The sequence below is a fragment of the Sorex araneus genome, chromosome 2 (genome assembly GCF_027595985.1).
Source record: "Sorex araneus isolate mSorAra2 chromosome 2, mSorAra2.pri, whole genome shotgun sequence".
Lineage (NCBI taxonomy): Eukaryota > Metazoa > Chordata > Mammalia > Eulipotyphla > Soricidae > Sorex > Sorex araneus.
The window spans coordinates 343225223-343252462 of NC_073303.1; the positions used below are offsets into that span (position 1 = coordinate 343225223).

At 37.5% G+C, this 27240-nt stretch overlaps 1 protein-coding gene across 1 annotated transcript in view; it reads right to left on the reverse strand.

The window, feature by feature from the left end:
• Positions 1-5710: 5710 nt before the first annotated feature.
• Positions 5711-27240, reverse strand: part of KLHL14 (kelch like family member 14) — a 111615-nt gene continuing 90085 nt past the window's right edge. Inside the window, exons 4-8 of the mRNA XM_004606050.2 lie at positions 25808-25886; positions 17883-18073; positions 17639-17797; positions 12477-12634; positions 5711-7765 (exon numbers count right to left, since the gene is read on the reverse strand). Coding sequence (XP_004606107.1) covers positions 7625-7765; positions 12477-12634; positions 17639-17797; positions 17883-18073; positions 25808-25886 — 728 coding nt within the window. The 3' untranslated portion in view covers positions 5711-7624. The remainder of the gene's footprint in view (positions 7766-12476; positions 12635-17638; positions 17798-17882; positions 18074-25807; positions 25887-27240) is intronic.

The window sequence follows — 27240 nt, forward strand, 5'->3', positions numbered from 1 at the left end:
CAATTTGTCAATGTTTAAATGTTCACTGAACATAACAAGCAATTATTAAAAAGTACAATAAAGACCAACAACTCATGTAAAAATATACTAACAAAATGCCAAAATTTAATATGTCAAGATAAAAAATTCAGTTATACAGCATACAAAACAATGAAACAAGAAAAGGTGGAAAGCAGTTTGGTCCCCTCAAATAAAAATTACTGGGATTGTATGGTTAAGATAATTTTCTTTGTTTATGTATTTTTTTCAAAAATTTATATACTAAAATTTATATACTAAAACAATTCATACCTTAGTACAGTGATATTTTGTATCTTCTTAAAAGAGACATATAGCATATTATCTCTGCTCTTAAGGAAGCCTGAATCTAATAAGAGGGTAAGACATAGCATTTTACAAAAGTATAGAAGAAATAACGTTTGAGCCAAAGGAAGCAAGATGAAAAAACATCATGTGACTTGTGATCATGAAGGCTTAATGAAGTGAGTGGAGTCTGAATGGGACCTTGAAAGGTAAGACTTTTTAACAGATAATGTTGAGCATGAATGATATTCTCTGGACAAACTATACAACCAAACAGGCAAAAATGGAGATACACAGATGTGTTCGTGGAAAAGCAAAGATTCATGTCTTAGTGATCAGAGTAGGAAAGGAAAATGTGACTTGCAAGTGAGATTGACACCAGATTAACATTTTTTTTTTCTTTTTTTGCGCTGTACTCATTTTACTCCCAGGACAATCCCAGCAGTACAGAGGGATCATCGAGTTAGGTACTACACCTGGGCCTCAGGCAAAGTATTCTCTTCCAACCTTGAGCAATCTCCTTAGTACTGAGGCTATATTTAGGGGTATCTTACAAGCCAATCTGGGAGTTGGATCTATTCATTGTATCCTTACAGCTAATCTGCATATATTTAAACAAAGTTCAAGAGGCTCAGGTTGTTTCAAGTTCTTAAAAGGCAATCTTCAAAACAATGTTTTGAATAAGAGATAACTATCTATTTTAGAGTAAAAAAATGAAATAGTGAAACAAAATGATGTTTCAAAATTATAGACCTAGTTCCTCCATGTTCTTCTGGCTATTCTTACACTTGCACTTTATTCGCTTCAAAATCGGGTCGTGGTGTTTAATGTATCTGCCAGAAGATTATCAGTTGTTCTCTCTGTCCTCCAGCACATGCCTTTCATATATGAACAAAGCAACCAATTCACCAGGAATTTTTCTATGACTTTAAATGACTGATATAAGAAATACCTTTAGAGACAAAGATGTATGATGGTTAGAATATGGTCTTAGATTAAAACTTGAAATTATCTCTATTACCAACCAGTTTGGGCTGGAGCGATAGCACAGCGGGTAGGACGTTTGCCTTGAATGAGACCGACCCCAATTCAATTCCTCCATCCCTCTTGGAGAGCCTAGCAAGCTACCGGGAGTATCCCCCCACACTGTAGAGCCTGGCAAGCTACCTGTGGTGTATTGAATATGCCAAAAACAGTAACAAGTCTCACAATGAAGACATTACTGCTCGAGCAAATCGATGAACAATGGGACAACAGTGCTACCGTGCTACCAACCAGCTTAATTTATCAAATCATTAACCCTTTTAGAAATCGTGTTCTTACCTTTTATAGAAAAATAATAATCACTTTATATAATTGTTCACAAGAGTAAAGGAGAAAATGTGCACAAAATACCTAGCATAGTGCCTACTCATAGTAAGCATTAATTTACTGGAAGAGTTATATTGTTATGCTACGATTTTGTTACTCTAACTCTGGATTAATAGCTAAATTCTCCATTTATTTGTATTTCCTAATTTAGTTTAATAAGTTCCTGTGTGTGTCCTATATTTGAACAACTTTATTGGGATCCAAGAACTATCTCTCTAAATGTAAGATGAGTTTTGTCCTATAAAGCACATATTCATGTTCCTCCCCGATTATCCCAAATAGCATTTTGTTGTCCAAATAGAATTTTAAGGTCACAGAGAACAGTTAATTTAATGAGTAAAAATAGGGGCCAGAGCGGTAGTACAGCAGGTAGGGTGTTTGCCTTGCACACAGCCGAACTGGGTTCTATCCCCGGTATCCCATATGGTCTCACGAGCACCGCCAGGAGTAATTCCTGAGTGCAAAGCCAGGAAAAACCCCTGATCATCACCGGGTGTGACCACAAAAATAAAAAAAAATAATTAAAGGAGAAGTCAGAAAGATCACTTTACTGGAAGCAATGTAATTCCTCTGTCTTGAGGAATACAGTCTTACATGTTGACTCACTCTCTCCATCTTGTTTTTTCTTGTTTGTTATTTGTGAGTTAAAGTATGAGGGCAATGCTGCTACGTTAAGAATTGACATTTCTGGGGCTGGAGCAATAGTACAGCAGGTAGGGCGTTTGCCTTGCATGAGGCTGACCTGAATTTGATTCCAAGCATCCCATATGGTCCCCTGAGGAGTATTTCCTGAGTGCAAAGCCAGGAGTAATCCCTGTGCATAGCTGAGTGTGACCCAAAAAGCAAAAAAAATTGATGTTTTATAAATAAGAATAGATTAGAATAAATCACTGAGATTTAATTAGTATTTTTCTTATTCCTTTGATATTGTATGGTGTTCTTGAAGCACAATTTAGTATGGATTTTTAGAACTGAATTTTTTCTTATTATTCCAAATAACAGGTTGAAAAATAAACTCTTGGATTTTACAATGGGTAGGGTGTTTGCCTAGCATATAGCTCACCCCTGTGTACCACCAGGAGTAACCACTGAGCATTGCTGGGTGTGTTTCCCCCCTCACTCCCCACTGTGAAGCATTTTCCCATCAAGAAATTTTATTTTATGCTTGGTTCATATTTATTGCGTTATCCAGAGGAGCACTACACTACACTACAAAAGCTGTACAGATAAAATATACAGAATGTTCAAATATTGTTTTATATGAATTTTTTGCTTTCTCTCACTGCTATTTTATTTCTATCAAAATTTTGACATCTTTTAGATTAGGTACATCTAGGAAATGAGACTTGATCCATCACAATCCTCTCATTGTCTTGTGAGAACATAATCTATAAAGATACCCACTAAAATGTACTAATTGACTTTGGTATGCTTCACCAATCCTATTTCATTTAGCTTCTTTTACTCACTTAAAAATGTTAGGTAGAACCAAGAAAATAAGGACAACAGTGTTTGTATTAAAATCTTTTTTGGATATGTTCATCAACACTCCAATATGTTCAATCAACACTACAATGTAGATCCCTACATTATAGATACCTACAATGTTGATAATGATTAACAATTTGCTTAATGTTCTAAGGATTATACAAAGGGAGAAATGTAAAATTGGCCTTAATAGAGGAAAACAAATGTAGGCACTAATTTTAAGCTCATAGAGACAGCTTAATTAATTAAAAAATTTGGTCCTCATTCACTATTCTATTGTTTTCTTTATGTTTGTTTTGGGACATACCAAGGGTTTCCTCCTGGTTCTGTGCTCAGGACTCACTCGGCAGCATGTAAGGCGTGTGCCTTACCATCTCTACTGTCTCTTTAGCCCCTGCTATTCTAGTTTTAGGCCATAATGGGTCTAGATGTGAATTTAAAGTAGTGGTTACTTGGATTAGAAAAAAGAAAAATTAATTCATGTAGCTGCTCATAATCAGCACTGGAGCTTTTAAGAATTCAGTTAAGAAGGCCTGCAACTACCAGCTATTTGCTCAGGAAAAGAAGTAATGGAGAGCATCATGTAGAGGTACATGTTTTCTTTTTTTTTCTTTTTTAATTTTTTTATTTTATAAGTTAGTTCACAATATTTGATAACCTTTAATATTCAAACATAAATCCCACCACCATTACACCTTCCCCCCACCAAATTTGGATATTTTCATCCCAAGCCCCAAGCCCTGTCTCGAAACACAATCGAAATAATATATTTTGTATGATCTGTTATGAAGAACTGCTGAACATGCTTGCAGAAAAGTGTTCATATAGGATGCAGTGTGAAGATTGTTCTATGTTGATAGGATCCATTAAGACATTCTATAGGATATCACTAACACATTCTTAAAGTTTGAGTGATGTAAGATTTGGTATATATATATCTGAAAATATGTATATATATGTATATATATTTCCCTTTATGATTTATTGCCTACTATCTGAACTCCATCAAATATGGTGTGGTAATTTTGGAGAATGGCTGGGAGTGTCTTATGATGTGTCACAGCCGAGCAGTCCAGGAATACGTTTACTCATGTGTGAGGTTTGGCCTGAGCATGTGGAGAGTGCCATTGAGCGTGGTGGCAATTGGGTTGTGGAGGTTTTCAGCTGCCAGAGCTGGGTCCCTTTGGGTGGAGAGGACTCTCACCCGCCCCCCCCACTCTGGGGCACCCCAAATGAAACAGCCTGACACGAAGTCTGGTGACATGTCTGTGGGGGTCTCATGTTATGCTCCCTCCTGGGAGAAGTAGTCGTGTGATCTGGACGGTGGCTGATGATGAGATTATCTGGCGCCGGCAGGAGGTGGTTTATAGAGTAATCCCTGGGTCACCGAAGATTGGAAGAAGCAGGCAGAGGATCTCTGCTCCTGGGCCCCACTGAGCCCAGAGTCTAAGGTCACAAAGTCCCGAGTTACCTGGGTTCCGTAGGACTTCACTCATGCGTGAGGTTTGGCCCAAACATGTGGGGGGTGGCCTTGAGTATGGTGGCCGTTGGGTTGTGGAGGTTTTCAGCCGTTAGAGCTGGGTCCCTTGGGGCGGGGAAGGCTCTCACCCACCCCCCTCTGGGGTGCCCTGTGTGAAACAGCCTGGTGTGGAGTCTGGTGGCATGGCTATGGGGGCTTCATGTTATCCGGACATGTTTTCTATTCTACTATCCACCCTAGCTTGGATAGGCAAAGATCTAGGAAAGACAAATCTCATTGTCCTTGTTTTCATGGAGCACTAGGAAAAATTTAGTGAACCTTTAATAGCGAATTTGATAATCAATAATGGTGGATTGGCTGGGAGACATTAAAGCAAAGTCTTTTTAATTTACAGGCTCTTAGCTTGGAAGGTTGTCCAAATATTATCTTCAACTATAATACTCAATGTTCCCTATTTCCTCCCATGGTACCTTTCTATGTCTGGAAAAAATTATTTTTCATATAAAAAATTAAGTGCCTTGTGTAGATAATTGATCTACTTAAATAATATATTCTTTAAAAATGTGTAGCATATATATGTGCACATATAGTACTTCTAATTATTTATTTCTCTATGTATGTATTTAGTTTCAATAGAGCCTGGTAAGCTACCTGTGGCATATTCACTATGCCAAAAACAGTAAAAAGTCTCACAATGGAGACGATACTGGTGCCCACTCGAGCAAATCTATGAACAATGGGATGACAGTGCTACAGTGCTATGTATTTAGTTAATAAATCTTGGATGTTATGCCTCATAACAATTATTCCTGCAGAAAAGTCAAACTGAATGATTTTTGTCTCACTACAGTTTTTAAGAAGCACTATATAATTTAACATTTAAAATTGTATGTATTTATATATTGCCAGAAAGATGAATAGACTTTAAAGTGTATCTATATAGGTATAGTGAAAATATTTATACAGCTACATATTACAAACCTTTAAGAAATTCAATGTTGAGATTTATACATATGATTTACAAGTAGGAATACAAAGATACAGTTGATTAGTACATAAAGATTTTATTTAAAGTTTTTTCCTTCGAGCAAGCTTCATTTATACATTCTAATACTGTACAAAATTTACATTCTCTGTGACTTATTTATTCACTTTTCACTTTCTAATAGTTTGTGTCTTTCTGAAACACAGAAAGCTTTACTTATAGTTCTCATAAATGCTTTTATTTTGGCTAGAAATAAAAAATAAATGAAAAACAGGTATAAGGAAAGCAAAATTCCTTGTATAAACTGACTTTCAGAGGAAATAGTGAGAATTGATGATAAAGATTCTGAAGCAGACCTTGTTCTCTCCATGACATCAGCAGGGATTTTCCCATAAAGTACTGTAACTTCTCTTTCTATATATTCTTATGATTTCAAGGAAAAAGAAATGAAAGTTGATTGCACTGGATATATATATATTTATATATATATTTTTACAACGGATCCTTTGGATCTGAACATACAAATAAATACAAAACAACAAAGATTGCACTTTACTGTAGAAACGGCATTGGAATCCAGTACACCCATCCATCATGACATGCTCCACAGTGAAAGCGTATCACCAAGGCATTTAAAAAATTTGTAGTTTCCCCATATTGTTGTTGAGAATGACACATTTGTGGAGGGAGACAACAATATCTCGGGGGTGACTAAAAATGTTTGGGGGTTCATCTCTCACCGCTGTTATTCCATCTCTATAGAGCTAAAAGAACTGACTTTATGTTCCTGCCAGTTTCAGTCATTGATTGGCCATACTGACACTATCTCATGCTTTCCTGACCTCTGCTCTTACACTCCTCAGGCTCCTGAAGACAACCAGCAATTGCTCACGTAACTGAGCTCAGGCATCTCTGGTGATTACAAACAAATATGATGAGGGGAACGATGAGGGTAAATCATGTCCTGCTCTAGAAACAAATCTAGGGTCATTTGTAAAGTGAAAGGTGAGGAAAGGGGGAACATATTTTAGGAACGTTCTAAGTTGCATGTTTTAGGGACAGAGAGACATCTAGCATTGTACATAAAAGAAATTCTCCCTTTTTTTTTTCTGTCTTTGGATGCTTAAAAAAAATCTCCCAGTTTTCATTATGGGTTGTTTGGGTCTGTTGTATTTTACTATAGGCTGATTTCTCAGTCCTACTATCTGAAATAAATGACAAGTGTGTTCATAACATGTATTGCAAGAAAAAAAGAGAAATCACAAGCCTTTGATAACTGATTAGTGACACATTATACATATTTTCTTCATTTTTAAAGATAAATTTGACAAACAGATATTTTGACTCTGGTTAGCCTAGGATCTATAGGGTAGAAAGCAATTGCTACAAAATATAATATCTTTCTCTTCTCTTGTTCCATTATGCTCTGTTAAGGGCAGAAATTATAGAAAGAAAAACTCTCCTCATTAATCTGAAATGATTTTCTATAATTGTGTTGCCTATGGTGTCTGTGAAGTAGCCATAGATTAGGAATATAGAATCAAGTGGTAATTTCTGTAATGCGGTTGTAGGTAGTTTGGTGGGTCCAATTTCAAATAATTTATGAACACAATATCCCCAAAACTTTAACATAGAGCACATGCAAGTAGATTACAATGCACAATACTGATCTTAGGTCTCTCTGGGGGCATTCTTCTGTATTTTATCTTTCTCCTTTCTGAAGTTAAGATTCACATGAGTTTTTGTAAAGCTGGGACAAGTTAAAACCAGTCTGAAATGGAAGAGACAGTCATCACAGAATGTTTGGTGTGATCCGAGTTTCAGATGCATTAGCTGTTCAAGAACAGGTCTTTTTCTTTTGCAGTTATTTGTAAATCATCAGAAACTGAAGGTGGGTTTCCACAGTTGTACCATTAGAATGCATTGATGTGACCATAACAGTGATGTCACTTGGCACTCCTAGAATATGATATTGTTCATTTCTGGGCTTCCTGGTGTTATTTGTTATAAGGTACACAGGCAGGCAGGATGACTGTTGCACAGGCTGGGCCTGCCAGTGGTTCTGCCACATCTCCTTCGAGTTCTGTCCAGGTGCCTTTTTCAGGACAATAGCATATTGTAGATGACTTGTAGGCCCCCTGTATTGGCAAGAGCAGAGAACATTTGAAGAAGGAAATTCACAGACACATAAGGGTAATCGTATAATATTTTCATTGTCACTGTCATTGTCATCCCACTGCTCATTGATTTGCTCAAGCGGGCACCAGAAATGTCTTCATTGTGAGACTTGTTGTTACTGTTTAGAAAATATTGACTCCCTGCTCTTTTTTTTTTCCTTTTTGGGTCACACCTGGTGATGCACAGGGATTACTCCTGGCTCATGCACTCAGGAATCACTCCTGGCGGTGCTCAATGTACCATATGGGATGCTGGGAATTGAACCCGGGTTGGCTCTGTGCAAGGTAAATGCCCTACCCACTGTGCTATTGCTCCAGCAACTGACTCCCTGCTCTTGCTACAAAATTCCACAAGTTTTTTTTTTCCAAGGGAAAGTCAGAGATTGACAAGGTTTTAAAATTGTGTTTGTGTGATAACAAAAGTCAAGCACCCAAAAAGTCCTAGGTGATCAAAGTCCTTTAAAACTAACCAGACATTGGAAATTATCCAGCTGATTTACCTAAAAGAAAAGCAAAATTCACCTTAAGTATCAAAAAAATTGAAGTAATTTTCTACTTAGATTGCTGTCTCACTTTCCTATTTTCATATTACTACTGTAGAGTATAAGAGTTGAAATTCAAAACCAGTTTAAAATAAACTTGAAGACCTGCCAACTCTGTCACATACTTCATTTATTTTTTTAAATGTTTTGATTTTTTTAATTAAAATTTTATTTTATTAAAGCACTATGAGTTACAATACTTCATGTATTTTTTGAATTCCCCATAAGAAGTGTTTAATTTTCTGGGATTCTTTTGGTTAGCTTCTGGAGCTAGTGCTTGTATAACGTTTTCCTCTCTAACCAAAACAGCTTTGTCTCTATCATAGGAAACAAATAAAATTTCCAACTAATCTAATGATCTGTTTTTGAAAGTGTACTCCCGGTGTCTCATTCCAAACATTTAAACTCCTGCAGCTAGTAACCCTACACCCAAATATCTAGTTACACTTGAGTATAGATTTGCATCCATATAACTAATAACTTTTAAAAGCTTCTCCAAAACTTTATATAGCAATGTTACCTGATGTAAAGGAAATAAAACCCTTAATTAAAATTAATCTTTTAATTTCAGCACCAGATCAAACTCTCAGAGCCTCACATATGCGAGGCAAATGCTGTATTACTGAACTCTATCTCCAGCCTCCCAATTTAAATTGGATATTGTAAAAACAGTCATCATTTAAGAAGTGAATATGCAGACCATTAGATTTATGTCTCTTGATTTTGCAGTAAATTTGAACTATACTTTCTCTGGTGTCCTTGCCAGAAAATGAAATAAAATTGAAAGGTAGAAATAAGAAGAAAAGGGAACTTAAACTCTTATATTACAGTTTCTGAAAAATAAGGACATGTGGGTTATTTTGTTTTATTAGAGTCTTTTGCCCCAGCGCCTGGCTGTCTTCACCGGGGCCTTTCAGAGGGGGTGAATTGAGTTTTCCTCCCCTCCCCGAGCAGAGCCCCTGAAGCCGAAGATCTTGGAACCAAGCCACAGCCATGCTCAATGCTCCTCTCCACACGTTCAGACGAGCCTCACATATGAAGGAACAGGCAGAGGGACCCAGGAGCGCAGGACCTGGGGCTGAGATCTCCAAGCCTGCTCCGGTCGGGATTGGACCTCTTCCGCCCAGATCCCCTATTTTCCAGTAGCTAGGCGGTCACACCCAGAAACTGTCCCTGGCTGTGTAATCCCATCAATAGCCAAGACCCAGAGACTATAAAACCAAGCTCCCGACATCTTATAGCCTACTTCTCCCTCTTGGAGAACCTGGCAAGCTATGGAGAGTATCCTGCCTGCACGTCAGAGCCTGGCAGGCTCCCCGTGGCATATTCATATGCCAAAACCAGAAACAATAATCAGTCTAATTTCCCTGACCCTGAAGGAGCCTCCAATGCGGCACCGTTGGGAAGGACGAGGAAGGAGAGAGCTTTCTAAAATCTCAGGGCTAGGATGAATGGAGACGTTACTGAGACTGCTCAAGAAAATCGACGATCAATGGGATGATGATGATGATTTTTATTTGTTTTTGTTTTTTTGTTTTCTTTTCAGGTCACACCCAGCGATGCACAGGGGTTACTCCTGGCTCTGCACTCAGGAATCACTCCTGGCGGTGCTCAGAGGACCATATGGGATGCTGGGAATCGAACACGGGTGGGTCGGCTACGCGCAAGGCAAACGCCCTCCCTGCTGTGCTATCGCTCCAGTCCCGATGATGATGATTTTTAACTTAAATATTTATTTAGGCATTGTAATTTACAAAGTTACTCATAGTTGAGTTCCAGGCATACAAAGTTCCAGTACCAATCCCATCACCACTGTCAACTTCCGTCCACTAATGTTTCTCTCGTACTCCCCAGCTTGCCTCCTAAGACAGTCACATTTTGAAGTTTGGTTGTTGTAGGTTGAATCTCAGGCTTTCAGTGCTGTTGGTTCTGTGGTTCAGATACAGAGATATACCACAGTTCTACACCACCAATGAGCCAGTTACCCTTCTTACCCACTCCCTTTCTTACCTCTGTTTCTCCTCTTCTTAGTTCAACCCCCCCACCCCCGTAGTTTCTTTTCTTCTCTATTGAGGGTTATATTAAATAACACCACAAGGTAATTACTAGTTAATTTTAGAATATTCAACATTCTATAAGCTAATTTTACCCCCCTTTTCAATAAGTCAATGGCATGGAAAAAGAAGTGAGGCAGGGTAATTTTTAAAGATTGCAAGAGATGTATGAGATATAATAATCAAGTACAAGTAAGCCTTATTGATTTCTGGTTTGAACATATCAACTTGAAGAATGTATTTTTTTCTCTAATAAGAGAAATTTAAATATGGTTTGTATATAAAGAAATCATTGCTAATTTGATTTGGTATCATGATGTAGTGTGTTTACATAAGTAAATTATTAAGATAGATACTGAAGCATTGAAGATATAATAATATAGAGTGTGCTTCAAATAACTTGGATCAATTATTTTTAAAAGGTGGAACGATAAGAATTATAAGATGTTGAAGCTGAATAACTCCATATAGTCTCAATTTGTGTATATGTTTCGAAATCATAAAAGAGATAAGTGAAAAGTAGTGAAAATTTATTTTATTGTTTGTTTTGGAGTCATAGCTAGCAGACTCCTGACTGCACTCAGGGATTCCTCCTGATGGGTTTGGGGGAACATGTATGATGACAGGGATGAACCCCAGGCTGGTCACATGCAAGGCAAGCACCCTACCTGCTGTTTGATGGCTCTGACCCCCAGTAGAGGCAACTTATACATCCAAAATATTAACTTCAGAATTTTGAATAATTCATTTCCAATTTTAATTCATGACTGATTTAGAACTTCTCAGATACTTCAAATAATTTTAACACAAATACTTGTAAAACCACTTCAGTCGATTTTTAGTTGGAAAGTCAGAAAAAGCACAGGAGAAAAGAAACTCATTTTATTTTACTTTATGATATGGATGACTAGTTAGCAAGCTATTCTATAGCAAACACAATTTTTCTCTTTTACTACTTAAAGTACCTTATTTATTTATTTATGTATATACATATGTATATATGTGTGTGTGTGTGTGTGTGTGTGTGTGTGTGTGTGTGTGTGTGCGCGTGTGTGTGTGTTGAGGACCTCTGGAACTCAGCCATGGCCATGCTCAGGGCCACTCTTCACACGTTTGGACGAGCCTCATACATGGGGGAGCCAGCGGAGGAACCCAGGTGTGTGGGACCCGGGGCCGAGATCTCCAAGGCTGCTTGGATAGGGACTGGGCCTCTTCCACCCAGATCCCCCATTTTCCAGTAGCTAGGCAGTCACACCCAGAGCGACATCTAATAGCCTACTTCTCCCTCTTGGAGAACCTGACAAGCTACTGAGAGTCTATTGCCCACTTGGGAGAGCCTGGAAAGCTCCCCATGGCATATTTATATCCAAAATACAGTAACAGATATATACATACTTCTCGGAGAGCCCGCAAAGCTACCGAGAGTACACCACTCACATGGCAGAGCCTGGCAAGCTACTTGTGGTGTATTCGATATGCCAAAAACAGTAACAATAAGTCTCATTCCCCTGACCCTGAAAAAGCCTCCAATCATTGGGAAAGATGAGTAAGGAGAGGCTGCTAAACTCTCAGGGCTGAGTGTAATAGAGAACTTACTGGTGCCTGCTTGAATAAATTGATGAACAACAGAATGACAGTGATATATAAATATACATATATATGTATATGCATATATATATATATATTTTTTTTTTCCCTTGAGAAGGTACATGTGGAGCTGGAATGAGTATGGCAGGTTAGAGTGCTTGCCTTGAAGAAGGATGATTGGAGTTTTGGAGTTCCATCCCCAACACCCAGATAGTCTCCTGAGACTGCTTGGAGTGAACCCTGAGAGCAGAGACAGGGGAAAGCCCTGAGCATTGCCCGATGTGGGCCCAGAACACCAACAACAACCCTGAACAAATGAAGGTATGCATTGGGTGGTAACACATTGTAGGTGAACAAAACAGCAGGTTCAACTCCATCCCCCCCGCCCCCGCCCCGCGCCACACACACACACACACACACACACACACACACACACACACATACACACACACACACACAAAAGAGGAGGAGGTAAAAGTGGATACATACCATACTCCAACTGTAGCCTCCCACTAGGTAAATGCTGTCGTCAAGCACTGCACAGCCAGGCCCACTTCGACCCTCCAAAATGGGAGTCTGAAGAATGTTCCACTGGTCACCTTTTGGGTCATAGCACTCTACAAGCATTACGTCAAGGTGGGAGAAACCTAAGTGATATCAAAATGAAACCACAGAAACATAAATCATGGGTCCCAATTTAAAGCAAAGGACTTCCTTAATTTAAAAACAAAGGTCTGTACTAGAATTACAAAGTAGATAACTTATGGTATTTGGAGACATACACCTAAATGTATTTGTGAAATTGGGAGATGGCCAGAAAAAAAATACAACCCACCCTCAAAACCAAACAAACCAACACATTTTGGGTGTTTTTGATTAATTCAGAGCAAGAATGTCTAATTAGATGTCCTTGATAAAGACTGATTATATGAGAATCAATCTTATTAAAAATGGTTTTTCCATCAACAACAACAAGATTTTAAAGTAAAATCTTACTTTAAAGGGTTTAAATATGATAATGGCTACAATAAGCTTTTATGGAGTGCTTAAAATTAGAGTTATTTCCTAAATGTTTTACATAGATGCATGCACTTAATCCCTTTCCACCACTCTGTGAGATACCATTATATTAATTTTATCAATGAGGAAACTAAGGGACAGAGAGAATTAATGACTTAAATGTCACCTACCCACAAGTAGACAAGCTGAGATTTGAACACAGGCCTTAAAACTATATTTACATAGGTTTGGACTTTAAAAGACAGTCTATGTTTGTAAACAATTATGACTTTGTGAGTGGCTTCTAATATTCAGTGATCAAGGTCTACAGCAGGGAGCTAACTTCCACTGGACAGCTTCTGCTCTCACTTTTAATAAAGTTTCTTAGTGCAAAAACTGTGTCACAGAGCATAATCTAGGTCCCTAGATTCTATTAGAGTCCTGCTTTTATTTTAGGGAGTCAAAAATTCCCACTGGGAGCTTCATGGTCACTGAACTGACCAAATCTTTAACGATTTTTCCCCCTAATTAAATGCAAGTTAGAGATATTTACTAGCTGACGTTTGCAATGCACTTACTAAATTAACCAACATACTGGACTCTCCAAAGTAATTGAGAAGACTGAACAAAAGTGGATTTCTTTTTATTTTTGAAGAAGTAGACAGATTATTTAGGGCCATTAAGTTTTTACACATATAATAAATCACATAGATTTTGGGAACAAGGGAGCAATATGCTTGTTGCAACTCTGGGGTATATTCCTTTCCTTTACCATAAAGAGGTTGATGATCATTTAAACATGTTTTATGATCATTTTTAAAAACATCCATATAACAAGGAATTAGGAAAATCTTTGCTTCTGAATTTCTAGTGATATTTTATATTTTATGATATTTATATGTGTGCCTTCTTCATGCCAAGTACCTACAGGAGACTGCAATGCTTACTACAAAGGAAATTATCCCTATTTTACAAATAAGAGGTTAAACATTTTTTGTCATTTCAAAAAATATCTTTGTCGGGGCTGGAGAGATAGCACAGCGGGTAGGGCGTTTGCCTTGCACGCGGCCGACCCAGGTTCAAATCCCAGCATCCCATATAGTCCCCTGAACACGGCCAGGGGTAATTCCTGAGTGCAGAGCCAGGAGTAACCCCTGTGCATCGCCAGGTGTGACCCAAAAAAGCAAAAAAAAAAAAATCTTTGTCTTTAAAAATATCCTTTGTGTAGTTAACATTTGCAAACTAGAAATGATAATTATCTCTATATGACAAAAAGGAGATTAAATGTCTTTGTTGTTGTTGTTGTTGTTTTACTTTGTTGTTGTTTTACTTTGTTTTGGGGGCTGTATGTGACTGAGTTTAGGGCTCTGTGATGAGGGATCACTCCTGGAGGTCTCTGCAGGGACTAAATGTGGTCTGGGGATTGACTCAGGTCAACAGCATGCAAGGCAAATGCCTTACCCACTATTCTATCTTTTTGGACCTAAGAGATTAAATATCTTGAATAAGACAACACAGCTGTAAGAGTGTAAGAATGCAATGGATTCCCTCAGTCTCTTTAAATCACAGCAATCTCATTTAAATTATCATTACCCAAGTCTTTCTCATCAAGTGTAGACTTAAATGTTAAAGTTTATAAAATATTTAGGCAATAGTGTGCCAAAAATTTTAGTAAAAATCATGTCTTACTGTAGGATAACATTGGTTTGCTCTTCCTCCCTTGCCACAAGGAGTTTGGGTTTAAGATGAGGGACAGACACTCCCATTCCTTTGTTTATCTGTAAACTCTTCTCTGCACCCTCCTTCCCAACCAGTTAATCACCTTTTCCCTAATCAGATTCTGTTATCTTGTAAGATCAGATTCTTCTAAGGACTCTGAATTTGTATTGTAAGTGTCTTTTGCATAGTTTACCTTAGAGCAGTGGCCTTTCTGTATGGACACAGGAAGACAGTTAATAATATGCTTTGTAACTTGGGAGCTGATTGACTCCAATAATATTTACTCCTGGGCATCTGCTTTCTCAATTCAGTTGCCCTTAGTTTCTAGCACCTCAAGAGCAGGGTCCCCATGAGGGACAGAATGGACCCAGGGCAAGCTGTGAGAGGTTACCCTGGCATCGAAATGGGCCAGGCCAAAGCGCCACAATACTCAAGTATAAGTTGAGAGCATGGTCATAGACAAATGCTGTCACGATCCAAAAGTAACGACGAGACTAGGACCCTGCTGGGGTTAGGAAGACTAACCTGGCCTGAGGACTGTGGTCTGGATTATAGAGCGAATGTCCTCAGGAAGAACCAGACTTTAAGGTTATATCTCTTACTGTGCTCATACAGGATGACATTGCTAGAAATATTAGAAGTAGATTTACTATAACTATTTAAATAGATTACTAGCTCACACCCTGGCACACCCTTGTTTGGACCCCCACCCTTGAGTAGATCTCCTTAGATAAGATTTCCTTAGATGAGATTCTGTTAATCTCCTAAAGAAATGGTCTTGCCCTTCTTTGTTCGTTTGTTAATGTTAAACTCACCTTTGTGCTACGGCCCTATGTAATTTGCTATATAAGCTAAGACTGTGAGACAGAAGAGGAGAGAGAGGAAGAAGACAGAAGAGACAGAGGAAGAAGACAGAAGAGACAGAGGAAGAAGACAGGAGAAGAAGAAGGAGACAGAGGAAGAAGACAGGGGAGACAGAAGAAGACAACACAAGAGAAGACACAGAAGACACACAAGACACATGGGAACACACAGAAGCGAAGGAGACAACACAGACAGAAAAAGGCACAGAAGCAGAGACAGAGCAGTCGGAAGAGACCAGAGGAGAGACTACAGAGACAGAGACAGAGACAGAGACAGACAGAAGCAGGGGAGACAACAAAGCAGAGCTCAAGGCAAAAGAAGTGAGAGTGAGTGGGGGTGAGAGAGAGAGAGAGAAGCAGAACGGAATGGAGATTGGAATAAACTGCAACTGATACCGACCAGCCTGGCACTCGACCAGCTGGGCAATCGTTCCTTCCTTCGCCTGCCCATCTCCATCAGCCTCTCCGGGGTGGGGGGAAACGCGGCGGGAGAGATAGAGCGCCGCTGCCTTGTGCCCCGCTAGCCCCCTCCTCTTTTGTGTGCTCACACATCTTAATATAAACTATATTGATGTACAGGAATAGAATACAAATTGAAATATAGAAGCAACAGTGAAAGAGAAAAAGAATAAAAAGAGAAATGTGGGGATCTGGGAGAGAGTTAGTGCAGAGGCCGAGTTCATCCGTAATACTTCACGGTCCCCTGAGCACTACTGGTAGGAACTCCTGAGTACTACCAGGTGTGCCACAAAACATAAGGAGACAAAGAACCCAAACAAAAAGAAATGTAGCAGAAAATGCACAGGGAGAACATTCAGATAAACAGCCAGGGGTAGACTAGGATACTGACATTTCCAATTGCATTTGAACTGGAAGAAATTTGCATACATAATGCTTATTGTTTAGTCCTTATTACATTTATTTGTAAATATGTAATAGGAAAAACACAAAAATGCGTGGGTTTAACTTATTTGAGTGGGGGCTCCCCAACTATGTCCAGGGACTCGGAGCCTCCTTCCAGCTACGAGCAGGCCAGCAGTGTGGGACTGATGGCTCACTGCTCAACCCAGTGACCTGGTGTTGCTCAGGTCCCGCTGCGTGGCAGCCACCAGAACCCCCCCCCCCCACAGCAGTGCTCAGAGACCACTACCAAAGCCACCCCAGCAGTGCTCGGGGACCACTAGGGCTACATCTACAGTGCTGAGGGGACATATGCTGCCTTTGAGCTATCCTTCTCCTGATGCTGTTTAGCCTGTTTTTAAAGATGGGTATACTATTGAAAGGTATATGACAGATGAGCCTTCTCCACCATCATCAAATAACCATATTTCTTGAAGGTCAGAGCTGGGAGAGATTTTAAAGCTGAACTAGATCATGGCTTAATTTTTCAGATGAGGACAAAAAGATTCAAAGCAGTTCAACAACCTGCTCAATATCATAGCTAAGTTCAATGTTATATGCAGGCACATAAAAAGAGGCTCCGTATACATAAATGTGGAAGGAAAGAAGCCAAAATAGGATTTTCTGTAGACTATGTTTTAAATAAGTTTACTCATTAATAAAAGCAAATGGAAAGAATTTGAGAATCATAGCATGATCTTGAGTTCATTAAAGAAATTATTCTTAATTCAGATGAAATTCTAAGTGTTTTATTTGAGAAAATCATGTATTTACTCCTTTATGCAGCTTTGACTAAAGTTCTTTATGATTACTACAAAAAACAATTTTCTGGAAAAATACATTACTGTAACATTGGTGATAAGGAATAATTTATTTTACTGAATTCATTGTTACAACAAATTGTGCTTTTCAGTTATTAATGTTCTCGGTTTTTATTTTCTGCAGACATCATTATTCATTTCTTTAATGTGTGTGGTAACTTAAAAATAATCCTATCTGCAAAAGAGCCAAAATAAATGCTTGCCCAAGGGTACTGCTAATTTACACAGAGTAGATTTTATTTGGTCAACATGTTTTTTACTTGGTTAACTATGATTATCTAACGAGAAACCCCCTTAGCAAGGAACATGAGATGCAAATGCTATTGTGATTTGAAAAAAAAAAAAAGACCTTTCAAATGATTTCCTCCAATTGCATACAAGCGATCATTCATTACAGCCAAAGTGTGGATGGCGCGTTTTGTGTTCATATCTTGTTTTCGAGCCCAGACATCCATTACAGGGTCATAGCAATATAGCCAAGGGACATATTCTCCGTTATGTACACCCCCTGTGAATTAAGCATATACATACAGACAAGTCAAGAAAGGGCCTTGGAACTATACTTTGTGACAGAAAGTAGTGGAATGACTTGCCTGAAATGTAAATCTTCCCGTTGTGCACTGCTCCTGCATGAGCGGCCAGCGGCTGAGGCAAAGAGGACACGTAACGCCATTCGTTTGTTTCTAGGTTGTAGCACTCCACGCTAGACAAGTAGCCGGTTTCATTCCTTCCACCAATGACGTATAAATGCTTGTCCAACCGACAGGCATAGAAACTGGCCCTTCTACAATGAAAAGCTCATCATCAGTCACCAAAGGGAAAGAAGGTACATCCTAGTTCAGGCAGGGACCACATTCTTGGGAAGGGCACCTAGATCTGATGCATTACCCACGATGCTTAACAATTTTATAGTACATAGTAGAGGAGAAATACACCAATTCTTTGATTTTGCCCCTTTTATCTTTTTTTTTTACTTACACTGTTAAGATAATCATTAATATTTCGGGTATTTGATACCTTTTAAGGATATCACTGCTCAGGAAGACAAAGTAAAAACTGAGGTAGATAATATAACAATAATAAATTATCTTGACATTCACTTTCCTTACGGTCCTTCAAGGGTCATTGTTCCCAATTTATAAGAGAACTACATCATCAAAATTTTTCTTCAATTATAATTTTTTTCTTCTCCCCTCCCCTTCCTCCCCTCCCCCTACTTCTGCAAATAGAGAAACTTTTGTGAACTGAATGTAGAACTGAAATTGTAGGATTTTCACCTATATGGCTTTTTCCCTTAAATTTTATATAGCTATAGAATATTTTTTTTAAAGAGGGACTGTTTATTACATTATCTCATGATGTCATCAAAAGCAAAAGATATAAGCTGTGTTAAAAGGAATGGAATCAGGGAGACAATTCTGGTATAGGTCACATACCAGGAGAGAAATATTGAGGATGTAAATTAGAATTTTATTTATTTATTTATTTTGTTTTTTTTAAATTTTTTATTAGAGAATCACTGTGATGCACAGTTACAAACTTATGAGCTTTTGTGTTTGCATTTTACTCATACAGTTATCATTTACCCATCTCTCCACCAGTGCCCATTCTCCTCCACCAATGATCCCAGTATCCCTCTCACCACCCCCACCCCATCCCCCACCACCCTGTAAATTAGAATTTTAGAAGACATGGAAAGGGGGATGCAAAAGGTATTTTAAAAAGGTTATTTATTTATTTATTTGTTTATTGAATCACAGTGAAATACACAGTTACAAGTTTGTTCAAAATTGGGTTTCAGTCATATAATGTTCCAATGTATGTCACTTCACCAGTGTACATTTCCCATCACCAATGTCCCTGTTTCCCTCTCATCCTTATGTCAGGCACTTCTCTCTGTCTCTGTCTCTGTCTCTGTCTCTGTCTCTGTCTCTCTCTCTCTCTCTCTCGCTCACTCGCTCGCTCGTTCTCGCCCTCTCCCTCTCTTCCCCACCCTCTTCCTCCTTTCTTCTTTGGACATTATGATTTGCAATACAGATGCTGAAAAGTTATTATGTATATCCCTTTACCTAGCAAAAGGTATTTAAAAGGATGATGTAAGTAACAAAATACTTGAGGGAGAAAAAGGCTTGAGAAAGACTTAAAAAATTAAAGTTAGGTTGATTAGTTTAAATCTTTTTCTTTTTCCTTTTTGTTTTTGCGTCGCACCTGGTAGTGCTCAAGTTTATTTCTGGCTCTGCATGGTGCTGGGGTGAAACCCTGGTTGGCTGCCTGCAAGGCACACACCTTACCCACTGTACTATCTCTCTAGGCACTGATGAGTCGAATCTTAAGCAAGTCTTTGACTCTGCTTTATTTTTCTCATTGATGATAAGGGAATAATATACATTATAAGGATAACATTTTGTTCAATAATTGTTAAGTGCCAGTCTTCTCATATAATTTTTATTAGATAAGTTCGTGGTTATCATAAAAACTGATGCCAAGACTTTTGGGTAATGTCAATAAAAACACTAGAAATCCACGAGTATAATTTTTGTTTTGGCTTGTTTTTGGTCACACCCAGCAATGTTCAGGTGTTACTCCTGGCTCTGCACTCAGGAGTTACTCCTGGAGATGCTCGGGATACCATTTGGAATGCAGGGGGATCAAACCTGGATAGGCCATGTGCAAGGCAGACACCCTACCCACTATACTATGGCTCTAGCCTCAAATCCTTTGAACTTTTTTGAGTTTACAAAATATTCAAGTTGAGTTCACAAAGATGCCAGATCTCCCTGAAGACATATTGTCTGCTGTATAATTTATTGGGTGTGTGTCCTTTGATATGTTTTTTTTACCCTCTATAGGGTTGTTCAGCTGTAGTAATGGGGATAGTAATACTACCTTCCTTTCAGGCATATTTGCAAATATATATATATATATAGAAGGTGCACGTATATATATATTGTTCATGCTCCTGAACCAAATATAAAGTTCACAAAAATCAGTCAAGACATTTGCCAACAAAATTTTATTAGTATTTTAAGTTGCAACTAAATCCTATAAACTTCTTTTAAATGTTTGCTTAGATGGTATATTACAATATGGAATTATATATGTTTTCTTTTCCATCTCTTCTTTTTTATTTTAGGCACCAGGATTTACAAAAGCTTTTAATATTCCAGTTGGGCATTCACTGGGGGATTCACTCAGTTTCTAGAATTGGTATATACTACTGGTGATGAAATGTTTATTTTTATTTTATTTTTTCCAATTTTATTGAGGCATAATTGACAAATAAAATTGTAATACATTTAAAGCATATATGTGATGTTTCCTGTATGAATATCTTGTGAATGGGATTCCTAAATCAAGTAACTATTTTTTTATTTTTATTTTTATTTTTTTGTAAGAATACTGAGGATCTACACATACCAAAAGATCTACACAGATAATACTGTATATAATACAGTATTATTAGCTATTGTTATTGCTCTGTATTAGATCCTCAGATTTTTCAACTGAGAAATTACAAATGGAAGGATTTCCTTCTTTTATATGGCCAAACAATTTCTATATAGTTAAACATATATACACACACTAAATTTTCTTTATCCATTTACCTGTTGTCAAATATTTATGTTGTTTCATATCTTTGCTATTGTGAATAGTCCTTCAAGGAACATGGAAATACAGATACCTTTTGAAGATACCTTAAATTTCTTTGGATATATATGTGGTAAGATGATATAATTTTGTTTTTTAAATAGTTCAGTTGTTTTTTAAATAGTTCTGTAACTGTTTGTTTTATTCATCATTTTAGGAGACTATATTGGCTACACTTATCTTTAAACTATTTTGTCTTGGTGCTTTTGAGAAATATATGTTCTGTAGAATATTCTGAAGGATGATAAAGATTACCAATACTAGAGAAACGAGAAAAAAGAATAGAAATTTTTTAAATGACCAGATAAGACAGATTTTAATAAAAAAAGGGTTGTTAATATGAACTCAGTTCTTTTGAACAGTTCATGAAGGTCTGAAATTGTAATAAAATTTTAAGAAAACACTGCATATTGATGTTTGCATATGTGTATTTCTAGAGGAATATGTTTTAATAAAGATTTGGGGAAAGTTTTTAATTTTAATTTGATTATAAGGATTTTCTAACCTATAAAATCTTGGGTTTCCTAATACAGTTGATAAAAATTCACCTAACTATAAAAATAAATTTAAAAAAAATGTATAATTGAGTACATAAGCATGAATTACTGTTTTATTCCATTTCCCTAGCTAAATTTCATTTGGTCTCATTGAACATGATAGGACAAGGTTATTTTACTAGGGCTCTAAACTTCTTGTTAAAATGTTAAATTGAAAAGGCTGACATGTGTCTACAAAAATCCTTGTTAAAGTAAGACAGGTATATCTTTATACCACTCACATAGAAGTAGGTCAACACCTCTATTCCATACAATCCTTTGACAGGTCTTGGAGCCTTTGAAATCATTAACTGATTTAACAAATGGGTCTTCTTCACACATTTAAATAATTTAAACTTTGTGAGCTGTAAAGTGGGCAAGATTCCGAGCCCCCCCGCCCCCCGCCCCGCCACACACACACTGAAGAACAAGTCTAGAAGAGAAAATGCTTGAAGGCTATTAAGTATGACAGCACTGTCTTAATTCGAAGCTCAGACAGTGGAGAAATGTAAAAGTTCTCCCTTTAGTAATATGAATTCCTGTTATCTAATCTTCATTTCAGTGTTCTCAAATTTTTTGATTTGGTTCCTTCCCTATTGTGGCACCTATCAACTCTTTTCAGCTGACACATTCTTAATATGCTGCTCCGTGTGTACTCCTAGCTTTATCCACACAGTGTCACTGTTAGGATCTAAATGGGGGGAAAGTCAGTAAATTTCACTACCTGACTACAGGAGCAATGAACATTATATAGAAATTCAAACAGCGAAGATGCCCAGTCCGAGTTACTTCCCTGACACACTCAAAGTGGAAATGCATCATAGAAACACTGATTGTTGCTGCTGAAACTGTGAACATTAGCTTAAGGCTAAACTTTCACTGACTACCTCTCTTTTGGAAACCTTCCCTCCCGTCTTTCGTCTTTCTGGCACGAAGAACACACCTGGTGTAAAGCTATTTTATTTATTTATTTATTTATTTTTGCAAAAATTCAAGATTACTGATGTTTTAATGAGATTACACTATTTGTATTTGGAAGGGCTCATTTCTTTCTCCCCTAGTCTCTCCTGACCCACTGCCCTAAGATATATCCAATATATTAAAGTACATTTAAAAGGGCTATGCAAATCTGCAAGCATGATTTGAGCCTTGCACAGCTACACAACAAGTCTTTAGAAGTTCTTTATGACCCTTTGGGCAATCAGTTTATATCCTAAAGCATAAACTTCAATCACCACAACATGATAGATTGAATTTCTGATTTTCATTATCCGGTTGAAAAGGACAGTTTTCAAATAGGATGTTCTCACACCCTTTCTTGTGAGACTGCTGGAAACAAAATATTTAAATTTGGACACACAGCTAAAGTATTTGCTTCAAGCTCTCCACTTGCTCTGTGAAACATCAGCTTTGTTCTCTAAACTACTTTTTCTTTTTCCTTTCTATTTCCCTCCCTTCCTTCCTTCCTCCCTTTCTTCCTTCCTTCCTTCCTTCCTTCCTTCCTTCCTTCCTTCCTTCCTTCCTTCCTTCCTTCCTTCCTTCCTTCCTTCCTTCCTTCCTTCCTTCCTTCCTTCCTTCCTTCCTTCCTTCCTTCCTTCCTTCCTTTTTTTCATCATCTAGGGTCGATGATGGTAAAATTAATATAATAGTGGTCTAAAATATCTTCTTTAAAAAAAATTTAGTCACCCAAAGCATTAACATTGATTTTTCATTTTCAACCTCTCCTTGCTGAAGAATCAAATCATAAATCCGATATCAAAACAATCCACTAGCATTGCACTTAAATTTATATTTTCATATAGCCAGTTGTTCCATAAACATCTAGGGACCAGACATGCAGTTCATGAGCTGGCCCCCGGTTAAGTAAGCCTACAGACTGTGTGAATGAGGAAGGTAATTGGCACTTCTATTATCTATATTTTTTCGGGTTTCTGATTGGTAGATCTATGCTTGGCAAAATATTCCAGGAAACCGAGCAGCCACTTCTTTAAGGCTGGGCTATTCTAGAAGTCGCTAACAAGTTGGATCTATTAGTCTCAATTGTTTTGCTAACTTCCAAGCCCCATAATGACTTCGGTGCAGTTTTGTAACAGCTAGAGAAAGGGAGGAGGTGGAAAATCTCTGTTTAATTTGATTCATGAGCTACACAACACAAAACTAATGAAATGTTTCAAGAAACTTCTATTCTGATGTGAAAAGTCTCATATATTTTAGTGTTTTTTTTTCCCTTTCCTGCTTAATCACCAATTAAACCAGGCTAGTAACTGATAGTACTTGCTATTTTGAATGGAAACTTGGCAATGACAGAAAAAATTCATTTTAAGTTATGGACTGCTGCCTGGGTCAACCAACCCATAGGAGATATGGAGCTAGAAGATTGACTGGGCATTTGTGAGAGCTGCCTTTTCCCATTCAGCTCTGTAAGGAGCTCTTTATTTGGTCTATCGAGTTGATTGTTCCATATCTAAAAAAAAACTTCTTTTACTAGGGACCTGACATGATATACCATAATGACTTAGAAAGAAACGTTAAACAGTCCATCCTGTCAACGGTGGCTGCCGGATGCCGACGGACCATGGCAGGCCCTTTTATCAGGTCAATGAGCTGCTAAAAATTGTCTAAGTAGGACCCTGCCATGATAGGCCATAGTGCCTCAGAGGAAGTCATTATAGAATATCAAGTAAACAATACACATTTAAAAAAAATTACTAATTAGGTTTTGCAGCAATACTTCTCATCCTTAGGGGCTCTACAGTGAGATAATTGACCGCGACGTGAGTTATGCCTCCCAAACCAAAGGCATGAAGGTTAATTATCATGGTGTGCAGCCCCCAGCAACGGGGCCCATGGTGATAAAATGCTGAAATTTCAAACATATTATGGATATTATTTTTGTTAATAAAATATTTTTTAAAAAATGATTTTTGATTAAAGGGTAAAGTGATACAGCAACAGTACAAGAAAGCAGAAAATAATTCGTCAAAGAGAAAAGGAAGATGCACTAGAGAAAGATAGTTTTCTGTCACATGGATTTACAATAGGTGGATTGAGAGGTTTGTCAGGATGTTGGTTGGCTTAGAATATTTTGTTTGTTTTGTTTTTGGGCCACACCCAGAGTTGCTAAGGGCATCCTGGCTTTGCTCTCAGGGATGACTCTTGGGAAGGCTTGGGGGAACATGTGGGATGTTGGGTAGAACCAGGTTTGACAGCATGCAAGGCGAGTGCCCTAAATGCTCTACTATCACCTCAACTCCAACTTAGATGCTTTCTGGAGACACCTTTGAACTAAACTAGACTTTTCTAAACATGTCTTTGACCTTTACAATTTGTACCGCATCATTTTTGGTGTACCACTTTTAGTTTCCTGTAAGGGAGTTATAATATATTCATGTGAAATATAAAGTTAGATATTAAGTATCCCTATAACATGGATTCATATATCTTGCTATAATAATATATACATATTTAAGTGAATGGTATGAGCAAAACATTTTCTTTTAACTTGGAATTTATAATTAAGGCTCTAATTTGAATTCAGTGTAATCTAATGGAGTATTTTATAAAAGAGATGCTAAGGTGAAGAGTCATGGGGGAAGAAAAAAATAATTTCAAACATAATTCAATTGAGGAGATAGGTCAACCTTATATTTACATCATATTTATGATGTAGAATTGCTCTAAGTATCTAAGGATACTTAGATATTGAGATTTTTTAAAAAACAGGTGTTAAAATATAGTTATGAATTTGCTAATGCATATTTAGACAACTTCCAGGCCTAGATAAGAGACGAAATGTGTGTAAATGCAATAGCTATCCTGAGTTTTGGTACTAGGATATAAGGGTGATTAATTAAAAAATGAGAGGACATTTTGCTTTTTTAGAAAACTAACAAATATGCCCTTGAATGTCTGATGGAGGAATATATGAAAAGAAAATGAAGGGATCTGAGTTATTGAGATGAAATTTTTGATATTTCTGTACTAAACTGCATCACTTTGAAAATGTTACTCTACATATCAATTATGGTATCTAAATATACTATCACTAAGAAGAGTAGAATGGTCAGTGAAATTCTAGCTCTGCTTGCCAAAAATTTAATGCAATGTTATAAATGTAGATGACTTATATATTCCCACCACCCCCTATATTAGGACAAATTATTGACTGATTATTTTTCTCCTTTGAATTAACAAGCCAGTTGATTTAAACTGGTGAGGCCAAGTTTAATATTTTGCCTTATATGTCTTTTATCACCTATCATGAAAAACTATTTGGTGTTATGCCTCCTGTGAAGTGGTCACAAAGAGATCAGACACCACATATAAACACTTACCTTTCTTGCATTGGTGGGAGTTGTATCCAGCTATTAAATCGTGGGTCATATCGGCTGACAAAATTTGTACTGTGTTTTCCTGTAAGAATATATTTGAAACATTTAAAACTGGATTCTGGTGTTTCATACTTTTAACAGTATTTTAAAAGAGTCTCTGTTCTCAATTCACACATGTATTAAATCTAAGTGGAGGGATTCTTTTTTTTTTTTTTTTTTTGGTTTTTGGGTCATACCCGGCGATGCACAGGGGTCACTCCTGGCTCATGCACTCAGGAATCACCCCTGGCGGTGCTCAGGGGACCATATGGGATGCTGGGATTCGAACCTGGGTCGGCCGCGTGCAAGGCAAATGCCCTACCCGCTGTGCTATCGCTCCAGCCCCAGTGGAGGGATTCTTAACACTGTATGAGAAGCAACACATTACTAGAAGAACCAATGGGCTCACATAAATCTATTTCCTGTTTTATTTTCTTCTCCTTTTCTTATTGTTTTTGGAAAATGAATTGAAATAAAAATAAATCAAAATAATATGAAAAGTATGTTAAACAATTTTGTCACAAAATTAAAGCATTTTGTTTCTGAAATCTAGAGCCTCTAATTTCCCATCTATGATACAACCATTCCCTAAGCATACACGCTATCCCATATACCACAGATCTGGCATTTGTCCTTGTACTTCTGACTTGCTTCATTAACATAATATTCTCTATTTTCATATAAATTGCAATATATTCATAATTCCTTATGGCTACATACTACTCTAATATCACAACTTCATTATCCACTAGTGTTTCTGGATAACTGGATTGCTTTCATATCCTCGCTATTGTGCTCTGTGCTCCAATGAACACAGGTGTGCACATATCATTCCAAATGAATTCTTTTGTGTCTTGGTAGTAGATATCAAGAAGTGGGATCACCGAGTCATAGGGAACTCTATTCTTAGTCTTTAATGATAAAAGATACAAAAACGCTTGCTGTGGAGGTCTTCTCTCTTCACATAGACATAGTAGCAATCACTATGATGTGTCTGTATCTGGAAAAGACTTGAAGGTGAGAGAGTGTATGTGGGGGATAGACAGCTGCTGTGATATATCACAATCTATTTTTTCACTAAAATGGGAAACATCTTGAGAGCTTGCTAACCAGGTTGTTCCCTCGGTTGAACCCATGAAGATGAGTAAAATCTCCAAGATATTGAGATGATTTTATTTACAAATAGACTGAAACCCAAATAAGAAATAATTGCAGAATACAAGTGTATTTCCATTTTCTGTGGAGTGCCTGAAATGACAATAAACTTTTATTATTTTAGGTAATATACTTGAGGTCTTAACTTCAATAGTCTGTTTTAATCCAGATGTCTACAACTAAGCATTGGGATACAGGTACTGACTTTACCACAGGAATACACAGTAAGAGTGTCTGTATCC